The sequence below is a fragment of the Prionailurus bengalensis genome, chromosome X (genome assembly GCF_016509475.1).
Source record: "Prionailurus bengalensis isolate Pbe53 chromosome X, Fcat_Pben_1.1_paternal_pri, whole genome shotgun sequence".
Lineage (NCBI taxonomy): Eukaryota > Metazoa > Chordata > Mammalia > Carnivora > Felidae > Prionailurus > Prionailurus bengalensis.
The window spans coordinates 17,919,010-17,936,389 of NC_057361.1; the positions used below are offsets into that span (position 1 = coordinate 17,919,010).

At 35.3% G+C, this 17,380-nt stretch overlaps 1 protein-coding gene across 4 annotated transcripts in view; it reads left to right on the plus strand.

Moving 5' to 3' along the window:
* CNKSR2 (connector enhancer of kinase suppressor of Ras 2) overlaps nucleotides 1-17,380 on the plus strand; it is a 301,363-nt gene that overhangs the window by 225,935 nt on the left and 58,048 nt on the right. For all 4 annotated transcript variants that reach the window (XM_043570940.1, XM_043570941.1, XM_043570943.1 and 1 more), the window contains 4 exons: nucleotides 9,704-9,752; nucleotides 10,174-10,346; nucleotides 13,107-13,180; nucleotides 13,474-13,545. In XM_043570940.1, coding sequence (XP_043426875.1) covers nucleotides 9,704-9,752; nucleotides 10,174-10,346; nucleotides 13,107-13,180; nucleotides 13,474-13,545 — 368 coding nt within the window. The remainder of the gene's footprint in view (nucleotides 1-9,703; nucleotides 9,753-10,173; nucleotides 10,347-13,106; nucleotides 13,181-13,473; nucleotides 13,546-17,380) is intronic.

Genomic DNA, 17,380 nt, shown 5'->3' on the forward strand with positions numbered 1-17,380 from the left:
AGCAGATGGTTTCTGCCTTCATAGAAACTAATGCAGTAGTTAAAAACCACATCTTGAGAAAGTAAACCAAGTAATTTTTAGGCATTGCATAATAATCAGCAGTGTATCAGGTGAAAAATTGCATAACACAATGAATCAGCTGCAAGAGATTTCTCCTGGGTAAAGAATTAGTGGAGAGGCAGGCTTGCCTTATTTGGATCACTGATTTCCTCATCAGTATTGACATAGGGTTTTTTAATTGCACTGAGCTCAATTAACACTGTTAATAGATTTGAATAAAATGTTATTGCAGTCCCATCCTTGTCTAACTTGGCTGAGCCTTATTACCTTTCTGTACCTTAGTTTCTATCTCGTTTGCAAAATTAAAATGTTAACATGAGCCTTCCTCTCATGAAAATATTTTGATTAATGGTCGCCAGAAAAAAAAGAAAAACCCTGCAAATCTTTATTTTAATCCACAGAGCAATCTAACTTGCTAATTAAAATTGACAAAAGCATGAAAATTAGAAATTGATAAAATGTTTCCAGTTTGAATTATCTCCATTAATTTAAAGGTGTTACCCTTAATATCTTTCTGTTATGTAGAATCCTTTCGTTCACATAGCAGTGTATTTATATCACATGTCACGAGAGGTTTTCTTAAGTGAAAGTCATCGTGTCAGAATCAGTTTTTCTTTACTCTCACATTGTTACTATGACTACAGAATACTTACTTGGGGGAGGCAGTATTGCACAGAGTGCTTAGGAGAATAGGTTTGGGGATAGACAGACCTGGGTTTGAATTTTAACTGCACTATCTCTATGGTCCTGAACTAGTTGTTTACACAATCTGTGTCTCAATTTTCTCTCCTTTAAAATGGGGTTAATGATAACAACTGTAAAGATTTATTGTAAGGATTAAGATCAATAACTGATGTAGAGTCCCTAATACTATGCCTGACATAGAAGCCTTCAGTAAATGATAATTATTGTGATCCAAGAATGACAGTTCCTGTTTCCCAAGGGCGGTGATTCTTGTTACCCTTCTTAGCTCCTCACCATTAATCACTCTTCTTCCCACCTTACCACCCCATAGAAAAAGTGGAATCACCTTATGGGATCCTGTATAAGATCCTGTATAAGACTCCCTTCACAGGCTGATGTATAGTGTATTCTTTTGATGAAACATAGATTCTGCCCAACCTAATGAGTTTGACCTCTAGATTCCCCTTGCCAATTACTGCCTTTTTATTGTTACTTGACTGATAATTTATTAGCATGCTTAATGTTCTTAAAAACACTCTTATTTTTTTGAGTGCATGTGGAATCATTTTGAGTCAACATAAGTCGGGTTGGCTTTATTGACGGAACCGAGAGCAACCTCACCCCACTGTACTCAGAGACCTCGTGTGTGAGCAGTGTCTCTTACCCTTTCTGCTCACTTCACAGTTTCCCTCTCAAGCACCAGAATGTGAGGCTACCACCAACAGGAAACGTGTTCAATTCTATGCTGTTATTTCTTGTAAGTGGAAGATTTCTTGATTTAATATTCAGTCCGATTAAAATCTCACCCCACTTCCTTATATTTAGGTATTTTTTCTGCCAACGGACACTAATGAGAAAGTAAGGCAAAATACTTTTCTTTGTGAAATATTTAATTCTCAAAGGCTTTGTTATTTAAAAATTAAATAGGTGAAAGTAGCTATCATTTATCCCAAGTGTTTCAAATTGCTAAGCACCTTCTTTTCTTATGTATAAGAAAATAAGCTATTGGTTTGACTAGTCACTGCAGAAATGTTGGAACTTTGCAGAAAATTACAGTAAGAGGAAGTTGCTATATTGCAACAAGAGAGTATTTTGATTGCAAATTTTTCCATAAGTGTGGCAATTTGCAACTTGAGAAGAATTTAATAGTAGCTGAGCTTTCAAAATGTAACACAGAAACTGTCATTTTCTTCCACAATTAAAATAAGTGCTTCTGAAAGTTTCAGGATAAGAATGACCCAAATTACCCTCCCCCACATTTCCTCATCCAAAAGAGGGGGGAATGGAGTTTGAACAGAACATCTGTGGACAAAATGAAAGATAAATGGTCTTTTCAGGCAAATGTCTGAAAAAGGGATCTTTTATAGCCAAACAGAATACTATTGCATGCATCGCCATGGTTAAGTAGAGGATCAACAATACTTTCATAATGGCCTTTTATTTTAGCACATTCTATTTTTATGGGTAGAATTATGATTTCAACATGTCCATTCATAATTCATCATATAATTATTCGCATATATATCTTTTGACACAGATTTAATGTCTTTTTGCCAGCCACATCTTGAATTCAAATTTAAACTGTTAAGTGCACTAAGACTGTCTCGGTGCAAGTAATGCTAAAGGAGAGTGGATAAAAAGAATACTTCTTACCTACCAAAAGAAAGCCTAGTAAAGAATAGACCTATACATGGATTACTGGAGAAAGGATACTTAGCTTGTTTATATCCCCTGCTGAAGGACTTCTTCAGGTTAAAACAATCACTTTAAGACTTTAATTAAGACTACATGGGGGCAGAGGGGGCAACTGACTGGCTCAGTCGAGCGTCTGACTTCAGCTCATGTCATGATCTCGTGGTACATGAGTTCGAGCCCCACATGGGCCTGCTTCAGATTCTCTGTCCCTCTCTCTCTCTGTCCCTCCCCTGCTCACGCTCTCTCAAAAATAAATAAGGCTTAAAAAAAAAAGACTACATCCAGGGCACTTGGGTGGCTCAGTTGGTTAAGCATCGGACTCTGGATTTCCACCCAGGTCATGACTCATGGGTTCATGAATTCAAGTCCCGCATTGGGCTTTGCACTGGCAGCACAGAGCCTGCTTGGGATTCTCTCTTTCATTCCCCTGTTTATGGTCTCTCTCTCTCTCTCAAAATAAATAAACTTTAAAATAAATACTACATCCTTGCTCTTTACTGATGGTTTGCACTCAACCAGTATTTATTGAGCACTTTCTCTGTACTAGGCCCTGTCCTAGCCAAAAGATAAACAGTGCATAAAATAGAATTCCTCTTTCATGCCATTTACATTTGGAGGGAAGGCTGAGTAATAAACAAGAAATATAAGTATACTTTATTTTTTTAAGTTTATTCATTTATTTTGAGAGAGAGAGAGAGAACATTAGCACGGGAGGAGCAGAGAGAGAGGGAGAGGAAGAATCCCAAGCAAGCTCCAAGCTGTCAGCAAAGACCCTGATGCAGGGCAGGGCCCAAACTTCTGAAGCAGTGCAGGATCATGACCTGAGCCGAAATCAGGAGTCAGTCGGTTAAGCCACCCAGGTGCCCCTAAGTACTTTAATAATGCTGAGTGCTAAGGAGAAAAATAAAGCAAGGATGGAAAACAGGAAGTATTGAGGGCAATGAGAATAACAATTTTAGATAGGGAAGCATAGGAAGAATTTACTAAAAAGGAAGCTTTTGAGTAATGATTTGAAGAAGTTAAGAGAATAAGCCACAACAACATCTGGGCAAAGAACATCTCAGACAAAGGCAACAAGAGTTAAGGCCCTGAGATGGGATTTTACTTGGCATGCTCTAGGTATGGCAAGTGTGGCTAGAGCAAAGTTAGCAAGAGTAGGGGTAGGAGGCAAAGGGGCCAGGCCATACAGGGTCTTCAAGTTCTTTGCAAGGATTTTGGCATTTGTTCAGAATGGGATGAGAAGCCATTTGAGTTTTGTGTAGAGGAATGACATGACTCAAATCATATTTTAACAGAATCACTCTGGCTCTTTTGTTAAAAATAGAGGGAGAGCAGTAAGGAGATATTTCAATAATCCAGGTAAGGGATGATGGTGGCTTAGACCAGGATGCTACTAGTAGAAGTAGTAAGAAGAAGTCATATTGTAAACACATTTAAGACAGAGTTGATATAGCTTGCTGGTGGATTGGCCATGGGATGTAAGAGTTAAGGTGACTTCAAGATTCTGGATGTCAGCCACCATGAGGGTAGGGGGTATGGAATTGCTGTTTACTAAGGTATAGAAGACTGAGAGAGGAGCAGATTGGTTGACAAATAGTGGATATCATAAACTCCATTTTGTATACATCAAATCTATTGAGTTAGGACACCTGCAGCTCAGCCAAGAAGTCCCAGCTAATGATATGAAGTCATAAATTACTAAAGATCAGAGTTTGTAGACATTCTTAGGGAGAAAGTTCAAAGAACTTTCACCCAGATGCTCACTACAATAAACAGAAAGTATTAGCAAGGGCATTAAAAAGACTGAATGATAATTTAGGAAATAAGATAAAAATACATTTTTAAGGCAAATAATCTTCACATATGCTTACAGAAGGAATCTATTTTTGGTGGTCAATAAGCATTAATGAGTTTATGCTTAAAATACACACACACACACACTGTCACACACTCACCCTACTCCAAGCATAAAAGGATATGATCATGGTCAAAAACAAGAGCTAGTCTCCAAGGACCAGAAAAAAGAACAAAATTTTTCAGTGATAAATGGGAACTAAGGCACATACTTAATAGCCTCTGCATCCTGAAAGAGGTAGAGATGGCTGTGAGTCTACCATAATGGGTAACAGAGAACAAATGAACTACAACTATTTCAGGAAATGGAATTGACTCACTAAGTGAAACCAACTGGAAAAGCAAGCAGAGCTTCCTCACCCATGAGTAAGGAGGTTGAATAAAAAAACAGCCACTGACCAGAGCTATGACGTGTACATGGGTGATACTTTCCTAATTGTATACAAATTATGGAAAATCCACAAAAGCCCTTAAAATAAATTTTGAAATAATAACAGGATGATTAAGAACAGTGGATATTCGGGGGACCTGGGTGACTCAGTGAGTTAACCATCTGACTTCAGCTCAGGTCATGATCTTGTGGTTCATGAATTCGAGCCCCACATCAGGCTCTCTACTGTTGGCATGGAGCCTGTTTCAGATCCTCTGTCCCCCTCTCTCTCTGCCCCTCCTCTGCTTGTTCTCTCCCTCTCAAAATAAATAAAGAAACTTAAAAAAAAAACAGTGGATATTCAAAAGAGCCAAACTGGGGCGTCTTGGTGGCTCAATCTATTAAGCATCCGACTTAGCTCAAGTCATGATCTCACAGTCCATGAGTTCAAGCTCCACGTCGGGCTCTGTGCTGACAGCCTGGAACCTGCTTCAGATTCCATGTCTCCCTCTCTCTCTCTGCTCCTCCCCCTCTCACACTCTGTCTCTCAAAAATGAAAAAAATGTTAAAAAATTTTTTTTTAGAGAGCCAGTACCAACTAGACATCCTGGATGTATAAAATATAGTCCGTAAAATAAACACTCTATAAGTGGAATAAACTTTGAATTGGATACAGTGAGAGAATTAGGAAGTTAGAAGACATCAGAATGAATTTACCTAAAAAGCATTGCATAAATATAAAAGGATAAAAAATATGAAAGATACAAGGATGATAATTGAGAGGTGGCAATATATGTCTTCAGGGGAAAAAAGACTGGTAAAAAAGACCATTTGAAGACCTAAGACATGAGAATTTTGAGAATTAAAGAAATAATATCTTCAAGTACAATACAATGAATGTGAAATAGGATTAATTAAAAGAAATTATAACATATACACTTCATAGTACAATTTCAGATTATCAGGGATAAAGAGAAAAATATTTTAAAAGCTACAGAGAGACTAAAGACAAATTGTAACAAATGAGAGAGTAGCTACAGTTGTCTTAAGAGTAGCAATAAATGCTAAAATAAATCAAATATATTCAAAGTGCTGATGGAAAATTAATTTCAACCCAGTATTCTATGCCCAGCTAAGGTATTATTCAAGAGGGAAGGATTTTTATATTTTCAGACATAAAAATCTCAAAGAGTTTCATACTCACAGTCTGTTATGAAAGAACTTCTAAAGGATATACTTAAGCATGAACCTGGAAGAAGGATGATCTGAAGCTAATAAGAAAAATACAAAAATAAAATATATTATAAATTTTCACTGTCAGGAGAAAAGCATTCATCATCATGAAAGCAAAGATTCCAGGCCTCTCTCACTCTCCCTCTCTTTTTTTAGTTATAGCATCTTATATGATCTGCTGTATTAGGCATTATAGTTATGTGTCTGTTCTTAATGTCATGCTTATTTTAAATTTTTCATGATGTCATTAGAAACAAAAAAAGTGATACCAGTGAAATATTTGTCACTCAGAATGAATATTTCCATCAGTTTTACTAGAAAAGACTACACAAGATTATAAATTTGCACCTCAGGAGTGCTTAATCACACTTGCTGATGATATGATAAAACCTTCACTGTCAGGAACTTATTTATGCATATGAACAATGAACAGTTTTTAATATAAGTTTGTAAAGACTCTTTTGATTATGAGGCTGTTTCAGGGGTCCCCAAGATCACACACATTCACTAGAAAGACTCATGAGAGTCAGCATGTAGTTCTGCTCACAGCGAAGATTTACAGCAGTGACACAGCAAAGATGTATAGTCAGAGCAGCAAAGAAAAAAGACACCTATGAAATCTGGAGAAATCTATGTGCAGGCTTCCTATGCTCTCTCCTTGTGACAGATCATGCAGAGGGCATTCTCACCCAGGCAGCAAAAATGCGGTCACGTGTATAGTGTCTCTGCGAGGGAAGCACATTAAAGACTCAGCACTGAGGGATTGTATTGGGTTGGTCACGTACACATCCTCTGTCTAGCAACTACAAAACTATAGATTCCTGAAAGGAAAACAGGTGCTTAGTTCATGGGTGGGCAAAACCGTCTTATTGCTTAGTGAATCTCATGTCATTTTAGGGAACTGTTTACCAGCCAAGTTCCCAGATGGCACCTGAGGGTCAACCTTGCAAGCAGGCTCTTCTAAGATAGCAGCCTCAAACCTGCTGTATTAACTCTTTTCTGCAGAGACCTATTTCCTTAGCTGTAGTTTTCATTGTTTTTCTTATGACTTCCAAGAGCATATACAGTTGACCCATGAACAACACGTGTTCACTTATATGTGAGCTGCGTGGGTCCACTTATATGTAGATTTTTTTTCAATAAATAGGAAAAAAATTTAGAGATTTGTGACAATTTGAAAAAACTCACAGGCAAACCACATTGCTGAGAAATACTGGAAAAAAATAAGAAAAAGGTATTATTGTAAGAATGCAATATATAATACATATAACATACAAACTATGTGTTATTTGTCTATTCACATTATTGATGAGACTTCTTGTCAAGAGTAGGCTATTAGTTAAGTTTGGGGGGAGCCCATAGTTATAGTGCCCCTAACCCCACATTGTTTAAGGGTCTACTGTACTTCAGTTAATTTTTTTACTTTAGAAAATGTCTAATCACTTGGACAAATAATAAAATCTCTCTTAAGATAATTTCATTGTTATATATATATAGTATATACAAAAGACATCTATGGCTTTGTTTATTTGAATGTTGCATAAATCTATATTGTGTACATATGAGTTCTTGGGTTTCAACAATATGTACACTGTAATCACAATCAGTATGAATATATATTTATGGGAAAAGAAAAGATAATATTATTAAAAAGAAATCCTAGAAAGCATAAAATACGTTTTTGTATAGATTTTAAAATAGACCTCTATGGGGCGCCTGGGTGACTCAGTGGGTTGAGCGTCCAACTTCGGCTCAGGTCATGATCTCAGGGCTCAAGGGTTCAAGCCACGTGTCGGGCATTGTGCTGACAGCTCAGAGCCTGGAGCCTGCTTCCGATTCTGTGTCTCCCTCTCTCTCTGCTCCTCCGCCACTCATGTTCTGTCCTTCTCTCAAAAATAAACAAACATTAAAAAACTAATAATAAAATAAAATAGACCTCCAGGATCTAAGGAATAGCATACAAAAGGCATAGGAGGTACCTTCTATAATTCAGTTCTTTCAAGCTGTCTTTTGTCCATGTAGCTTCCTAAAAACAAACCACCCCATCTTTGTCATTTTTAAAAATTATCAGCCATAAGATTATAATGACTACTTGTGGAAACACAAAAAGAAAATAACCAATCAGTAATTTTACAGCTTAACAATTTAGGGGAAATCACGATATGTAAGTTACCTTTACTTAAGCACACTACCCTGAGTTATTATTTTGGAGCAAAGTGCACTCAGGAAAATCAACACAGCATAATGAGTTTTATCTTTTATGTTTTCTCTGAAAAATTGATTATGAATTTCCATAGCCATGTATCCTGCAAAGTTTTGTAAACACACGCACACACATACCACATGCATACATGTTTCTATTGCTTTGACACTTGGGTGATTATTTCAGGGTTATGCTGTACATCAGCAAATTATATGCTACTTACCTTTAGGACTGGTATCCACCCATAATACCATATTCATGAGAATTAAGTAAACCATATGCAAAACAAGAAAATTGCTACTGTAAGTAGAATGTTATCTTATGGACAAAGATACCAAACAAGAAAGTATGTCACAGAATACAAATGTGTTGTATAAAACCAAGACAAGTGAATTTTATGTAAGCAAAATCCAATTACCCCTTACAGGCATACCTTTGTAAAGAAAAGAAGATTCTAGGTACCTAAAATTCATTTCAAAGGAGTATCTATGAATTGAAATTACACATGTTATCTCTATACTCTGTTAGCTAGCTAATCATATGAACACAATTAACCTTATTATACCAGTGAACAACAATGTAGCTTAGCATCTGACTTAGTATCTGACTGGAACCAGTGATTTATAGTCATTGAAAGCTAGACCAGCCAATACAGCTGTGGGTTTTTCTATTAAGACATTAAGCTTTTCTTGTAGTTAGCATGGAGTAGACAGGCAGGTTTAACTGATTTAACAGGCAGCTAAACTGCCTATTTAGCTAGGCAAGTATGATGGAGAGAGCATGGCTCAAGGGAATGATTATAATGGTATCTCATGATAACTGAGAAGAAAGAAATAATAAAGTCACAAAAGGGTGGCAAGGTTAATGAAATGGATGCCTCAATGAAAATTTGCTAAAAATTACTGGGTTGGAACTATTGGGCTACATAAAATGTAGGTAATAGAAGCAGTGGTTGGAGTCTGCTTAAGATAACAAACATTGTCAGAAGGATGGGTAGCTGAGGAGAGAAGTAAAGATCATTGGAGATGAGGGACTGAGGAGCCAGGGTACTGACATCACTTACATGAAGATTAGTTACCAGTAATAGCGACAGAAGTAGGTGTGAGAAGAAAATATTGATTCAAGTGCTGCAGTATTTAGCAACTGAGGGGGAGTGCCTAGGAGGATCAGTAGGTGCTGGTGGCTTATGGAAGAGAATGAACTTCAAAATAACAAGTGGTAGTCATATTTGCCTGACTATTTCATAAGACTTTCTGAGAATCAATTGAGATGTTGCCTGAGAAAGCACAATAAATCCCTTAAAAAGGGGTAAAAAGTAGTACTGTGTTTATATAAGAGCCCTGAGTTTCACCACTGCTTTATGCCCTGATTTGTCTACCTACAAAAGAAAGACAATGATAATAACCTGTCCTGCTTCATGTGAGATTAGAAAGTTAATTGCCATGATATATATGAATTTGTTTTGAGTCTTTGGAAACAGAAAATGCTTTCTCTGACCTGGGTTCAGAGTCATCGTTCAACTCTTGAGAGTTCTTAGCAGCATGTTAGCACTGTGGATGGCATCCTGAGTATCAAATAACATTCTTCCATATCTTGGATTTCAGACATTTCAGCAGTCCTCTCTGCAGCACAAATCAAAGAAGAAAAACAAAGGTAAGGAAAGGAAGTGAAATGAAATATATAGCTGCTTATTTTGCACCGTGATAGTCACCAGCATACTTTGCCCATCCTCTCTTGCCTGAGCCCATTGTGGTTTGCAAGAGCACAGCTCCCTATTAAGAGCTGCCAAGACCAGCTCCTCCTTCAATTGTGATGCTAGGGGTACCTTTTACAATAAATGGTCTCAACAGGGTTTGACACTGGGATTACACAATTCTGATTACATTGCATGTCACTTATCTGGGGGGAGGAAGGTATTAAAGATTTCCATAGTTTTCTCTTCTGATACAATGTAAAAATAAGAATTTTTAAGGTTGTTAAATACCCAGACTTATTTTAATGAGCTATAGATTAATCTTCTACCTTCACACTTGTATAAAATTAAAAGAGCACTTTTACCTACTATTATTTTTAGGTCCTATAGCTGGCAAGAGCAAAAGACGAATTTCTTGCAAAGATCTTGGACGAGGTGACTGTGAAGGTTGGCTTTGGAAAAAGAAAGATGCAAAGAGTTATTTTTCACAGAAATGGAAGAAATATTGGTTTGTCCTTAAGGATGCATCTCTATATTGGTATATTAATGAGGAGGTAAGATAAAACATATTTTTCTCTGATCCACTTTCTATCTTTAACCCAAAGAATCACCATTTTGAGACTTAGATTTTCAAATCATATAACCACCTTAATGCTAATCCAGGAGAGTGCCACTAGTTATTTTTTAATCTGGCTTCTTAAAATGATTGCATTTTGGGAGTTCTGGAAAGATAGTTGTCTCAATTATTCTAATGTGGCAGCCTATATGAAACAGACAAAATTCTGTGTATCTAATTAGAAATATCAAACTAATTCCAGCAATAGCTTAACTAAAAGGATTATACATGGAAATTTGAAATAGATTTTTAAATGTCTCACTTTTATTCAAAGTTTTCTATTTTTTTCTGTTTGTTTTTGGAAGATGTCCTCTAATAATTTAAGTAAATTAATATTGCATGAACTTATTTGTTTTTCTTAAAGAATATGTGAACTAGAAGACTAGTTTTGAAAATCTGCAAGTATTCATTTGACCCAATTGAGGGATGGGGATGGGGATGGGGAGTATATATAATATATTTAAATTGTTCTTATGAATTCCCGTTTCATTTGTAGTAAACAAATCTTTATTCAGAGTAGTTATATTATAACCTACCACCTATCACAACAGGGGCACAAGAGTATACCTTATTCCTTGATATTTTCTTTGACTCCGCATTCATTTTCACTCTTTTGCCATAGCCATCTGTCAGTTCACCTTATTAAGGTTTTTTTAACAATAATTTCTATTGTTAACTTGTTTTCTCAAAAAATGTACATAGTTTAATATAGTGTGCTGACTAGTCTTACAGAAATACTATTATGTTAAGGTATTCATCAGTTTGCATTTGAATATTAATTTTTGAAATATAATTTAACAATATAATTATGCTTACGATTATAACATAAAATATGTAGAGGAGTTATGTTTGTTATGGTTTAGAGAATAGAATTAACCCACCTGAATTACTATGCATCAATTTCCTCATTTGCAAAGAGGGAGAGTAATAATGGAGCCGAGCTCACTGGGCTATCATATGGATGAAAAGAATCAATTCATGTAAAGCCCACTTAGAACAATGCTTGGCATACATTCAATACTCACTAAACATATGCTATTAGTAATACTTTTCAAATTGACCTCTAATTTCATTTGTAAAATCTCAAATTAATCTTCCGCTGTTTAATACAAATGCCTATATTATATAAAAGGATTTGGTTATTTTTTGCACTTTTGATATTATTTGTGCCAATCACATAATTACCTAAAAAATCTTCTATTTCACTAAGTCTATCTTATTTTAGATATAGAAAACAATTTTACCAACATTTTCATTTAACATATATCAAATACTTTTTATATGCCAATCAAGTATTATCCAAATATAGCCTCTGTTTCCCTTTATTTTAAGGTCACTTATAGATTTCTCTGCTGTATGCTATATCATATTCTTTCAAAGTTCAAGTGATTAAAAACTGAGGCCCTTTTTTATTGAACAGTTGCTAACTTTCGATCAGAGGTATTACTGTGTTAGCCTTGTGAGAAGTGAGTGAATAATTCCCTAGTATACACTGTAAGAATAAGTTAGTGTGATTTTTTAGGAGAAATCTCTCATCACATCATTATGGGAAGATTGTATCTATCCCCCGAAATATTTTAAATTGTTTGAAATATAGAATTTTTAAGTTAAAAGACATCAAGTTTGACATAACAGAAATCAAAGTTGAAAGAGATTTGAGACTATTGTGTTTATTTACCAAGATTGGAAGAAAAAAATACTCAAATACTAAAAAAATATTGAAACAGTTATAATACTCTCTTTTTTATGACACATTTCAGTCACTATCAGTAATATCATATTTTTATTAAGTTTTACATTTATGCATACACGCACACTAAAAGAATGAGAATCTGTTTTTTTTTTTTATTTAAGGTTAGCAGATGGGGGTGTAACCTCACTTGAACTTGTTATATAAGGAGCCATTAACTGATACAGCACAGATCAAAAAGTTTTGGAGAATAAAAGTCTGAGGAGTTTGGTCATGAGCATGAAAAGGACAACAATGAAAGGATTTAGCCAAGGGTAGTCTTAGCCTACTTGGAATAATTTGTATCTAACATAAGATTTTGGATAATTCTCCTATCTTGTTTTTCCATCCCACGTTAGAGAGAGGAAGATTTTAAGGATTTCATTCAATTTTCCAAGTGGAAAATGATCTTTATATAATAGCATGTATACCAAGCTAGATATTTGAAGATAAAATCAGCTTATTTCATTTATAAAATCTGGACTATACAACATATTTAATTCAGGTTTGATAAAAGATTTTTTTGGAGACAGAAAAGGAATTGAATTAGTAAACATCCATATATTTTACATATGAACATTAAAAGTGACAGAAAATTGTGAATGGTGAATGTGGACTGAAGTTATTTTTATACGTTATAAAAGTGTATATACATTCTGGTGAGAAAATTACTCATAAATCATGTTTCATTTTGAGAATTTAAATAGTTTTCTATCTTCATTCTAATATAAAAAGGATTTTTCAGAATTTCTGTGTGTATCTTAATTTGTACTATTCTAAATTTTCAAAATATATCTTCAGTTTAATGGAATATAACAAGTAAGAGTGGAACTCTAATCTCTAAAATGTCAAATTTAAGACATTAAGTAAAAAAATTTATTAGTTTATATTTTTAAGGTATAGGTCTATAGTATTATCAGCTTCAAACCTATGTGTATAACACCCTGAACAAGATTGTTGCCTCTTTAGGATGAAAAAGCAGAAGGATTCATCAGTCTGCCCGAATTTAAAATTGACAGAGCCAGTGAATGCCGCAAGAAATAGTAAGTTGATTTATTTGGGGAGAGGGAGAGAAGGGAAGGGTGTTTGTTGTTTTTTTTTTATTTCTAGCTTTTAAATCATAGGTCACTTCTCTAATGCTTTCAAACTGAGGTAAAAACAAAGCAGTTTTATGAGCAGAAAATTGAATTTTTTACTGATTTCTGTCATCATGGCATAAGCATTATATATGTGAATTCAGGTTAGATGTTGAGGTAATTTTATCTATAAAAATTATTTGGTTCTAACTTATTTTCCAATTTGAAATAAAATAAATATACTTTGTTTCCTTTTGCAGTGCATTCAAAGCCTGTCATCCTAAAATCAAAAGCTTTTATTTTGCTGCTGAACATCTTGATGATATGAACAGGTAAAGTGTTACTAAAATTTCAAAGTACTTAGAAAGTCAGTTAGGCTTAGAATTCTAAGTTTTCCATATTAATGCTTAGAGAATAATGTCACTGTGGTACATCAGTTTAAAATAAAATGGACTCAGGCATTGCTGCATGTAGCCATACCTAACTTCAGAGAACAGCATTTTAAAAGTCAAAATAAACTTGTTGACTGTTTACCAGGTTTACCAAAAATATGCCTGAATCCATATATAGACCAAAAAAATCCACTGTAAAAAATAAAAGATTTTTTTAGAAGTCCACTTCAAGATATGTCTTCAGGGGCGCCTGGGTGGCTCAGTCAGTTGAGCATCCGGCTTCAGCCTAGGTCATGATCTCACAGTTTTTGAGTTCCAGCCCCATGTTGGGCTCTGTGCTGACAGCTTAGAGCCTGGAGCTTGCTTCAAATTCTGTGTCTCCCTCTCTCTCTGCTCCTCTCCCGCTCATGCTCTGTCTCTCTCTCTCCTTCAAAATTAAATAAAAACATTAAAAAAAATTTTTTAAAGATATGTCTTAAAATGTGTTCCCAGGTGGAGGGAAAAAAAAGATACTCACCAAAAAACCTGACTCTTCGAAGTGCTGGGTATTCATGACATAACATCCATCTCAATTATTTAGTCCTAAACAAAGTTAATATTTCTTTCTGTAACCTTTCTTCTATCACTGAACAAGGTTATACAGCCAAGTGATTAGATGGCTGCATGGTTGGGGCGCCTGAGTGTCTCAGTCGGTTAAGTGTCGAACTCTTGATTTCAGCTCAGGTGATGCATGATCTCATGGTTTGTAGGTTCATGCCCTGTGTCAGGCTCCGCACCAGCAGCACAGAGCCTACTTGGGATTCTCTCTCTTTCAAAATGAATGAATAAACTTTAGATGGTTGGCTACATGGTCATTCGGACCTGTGGGGGGAAAAATATATGTATGTGTATATATAAATTTCCATCATCTACAACATTCTGCTTCAGATTTCCCACTTTAGCATTTATGAATTTGATTCTTCATTTTCCTTCCTTTCCCCTCTCTCTTTTCTAGATTTATAGAAATTAGGTTTAAGATTCAGATGTTTCCTTTTTACAGGTCTTTAGCAGGCAGTACATATTACATACATAACTTGCCAACAGTTAGGGAGAGGCAGCACAGCATAGTGATTTAGAGAATAGACTTTGGAACCAGACTGTCCAAATCCCAGATCTCACACTTACTAGCTGTGTGATCCTGGATATATAACTGGACCTCTTTATGCCAGGTATTGACCCCTTGAAAAATGGACATAATAATAATCTCTACCCAAACGACTTTTGTCGGGAGCAAATGAGCACACATAAAGGGCTTACAACAGTCCCTGCTCAATTATAAGTGCTATGTAAATGTTTGCTAGCAATGTATATCCCTTTCATATATTTTGGGCTTTTGCCCCCATTTACCTTTCTTTATGTGTCTCAAAAAAATTAGTATCCAGATATTTTTAAGCACAAAATTGAGCAACTTTATAAATGTACTTGAGCACACTAAATGAACACTTAATATGCTTTTATAAATGATCTTGGTGTTTTGACACTTGGGAATACAGGCATGGTTTGTCCTAAAGCAAGGATATGAATACAAGGAAATGGCAAACAAAAGTGTTGAGAACACTTGATAAAATGTTTTATTATTAATAAGGGAACTGAGTCTTTCTTGTACTTCCCAAAATCTTTTTTTGATGTACATTACCATTCTTGACATTTCACACTAGGCAATTGGAATTTGGAGAGCTTTTTCTCCTTAATTTGTTCTCAAAATGAAAATGTTTATTCACATGTTCATGGGGTAAGGAAAAGTTGTGATACTCTATTTTTTGTTTTAATAATTTTATAATTCTACTGTTCTAGTTATTCACTATTTATTTTATCACATGTTGAGCACAGTGCCTTTGGGATGAATATGATGGGTTTACATCATGACCAAACAGAAAATAAGTGGTAAAAATGAGCATTATCCTATTTTACAAGATGGATACACTGGAATACAACCATCTCTAAGAATTAACATGATTTAATTATTCATGAAACATGCTAATCATGGTCTTTTTATGAAGTACGAAACCATGCCTGGTCTCTACCTGCCCTGTGTTAGCAATAACTTCAAAAGTGTGTCATGGGGGCGCCTGGGTGGCGCAGTCGGTTAAGCGTCCGACTTCAGCCAGGTCATGATCTCGCGGTCCGTGAGTTCGAGCCCCGCGTCAGGCTCTGGGCTGATGGCTCAGAGCCTGGAGCCTGTTTCAGATTCTGTGTCTCCCTCTCTCTCTGCCCCTCCCCCGTTCATGCTCTGTCTCTCTCTGTCCCAAAAATAAATAAACGTTGAAAAAAAAATTAAAAAAAAAAAAGTGTGTCATGTCACTGCTCTTCCCTAATAATCCTATAGTTGTATCTGATTCAGGATATCATAGAAGCTAAAGCAAACCCATTTTGTTGTTTTTGTTGTTTTTGTTGTTTTTTCTAAGCAATGAGTCAAAGTGAAAATGTGAAACTGATCAAATATGTCATCTCCACATCATACATTTAAAAGTGCTGTTTTGGGGCGCCTGGGTGGCGCAGTTGGTTAAGCGGCCGACTTCAGCCAGGTCACGATCTCGCGGTCCGGGAGTTCGAGCCCCGCGTCAGGCTCTGGGCTGATGGCTCAGAGCCTGGAGCCTGTTTCCGATTCTGTGTCTCCCTCTCTCTCTGTCCCTCCCCCGTTCATGCTCTGTCTCTCTCTGTCCCAAAAATAAATAAACGTTGAAAAAAAAATTAAAAAAAAAAAAAGTGCTGTTTTATGTAAGCCTTGCTATGGTGCACTAGAAACTTCAGAATTAAATTGTCCTGAAATACTGAATTTTTTTAAAACTTTAAGTATAATGGACTTTTATATTTTTATTTTTCTTTTTTTTTTTATAATCATATTCCCAATGTCTACTTTCAATAGGCAAGTTCTTAAAAATTACTTGTTAATAGACGGGAGGGACTCAGTGCTGTAAATAAATAGAGGATTAGAGGTTGGGAGAGATCCCCTCCAAAGATTTTGTTCAGGAACCTGATTGTTACTTAACAGCAAGATAATCTGGGTGTTGGTTCATGCTATATATAATCTTTTAAAGGAATGTACCTAAGTCTTCAGAGATTTTATATTTATGATATTATAATTATGCTAATCATAGCTATAAGCTTTATCTGGTTATTTCTTAATTTCCAAAAAACTATCATATACATTTTAAAAATATAGTGCAAGTTTTGACAAGAGATATAAAGTAAATTTAATTACATGTACCTGTATATACCCAAATATATGTATGTATATACATATACCCAGATATATGCATATATATATACATATATATGTATACATATACACAAGCGTGAAATATTTAAATCTCACCTTCTATTTTTTGACCAATTGTAAGTTTGATTGTGAGGTAATTTGCAAAAATACTTTGGAGGCTCCCCCCACCATCCATCTGTTTCCTCCTCAGAAATGAGCATTAAAACATGAAAAAAAAATTTTTGCCAGTCTTTGTGAAATCTGTGGGAAGAAAACAAAATATCATGTTTCTCAAGTATTCTGAGACTTATTTACTGAATTCATTTGGCCTATATATTCCTTATTATTTCAGCACTTAGGTCTTTATAATTGTGAGGATTCACTCATTTCTATTTGGTAATTACTCTTTGGACATTTTTCCCATAGTTTGTACTCATTTTTTTCCTCTCAATACATTATTCTTTGTTAGTTATTGATAGCTTCATGGAAAGGCTCAATATCCCCTTACCTATATTGTCTTGTTTTAAAGCATCAGTG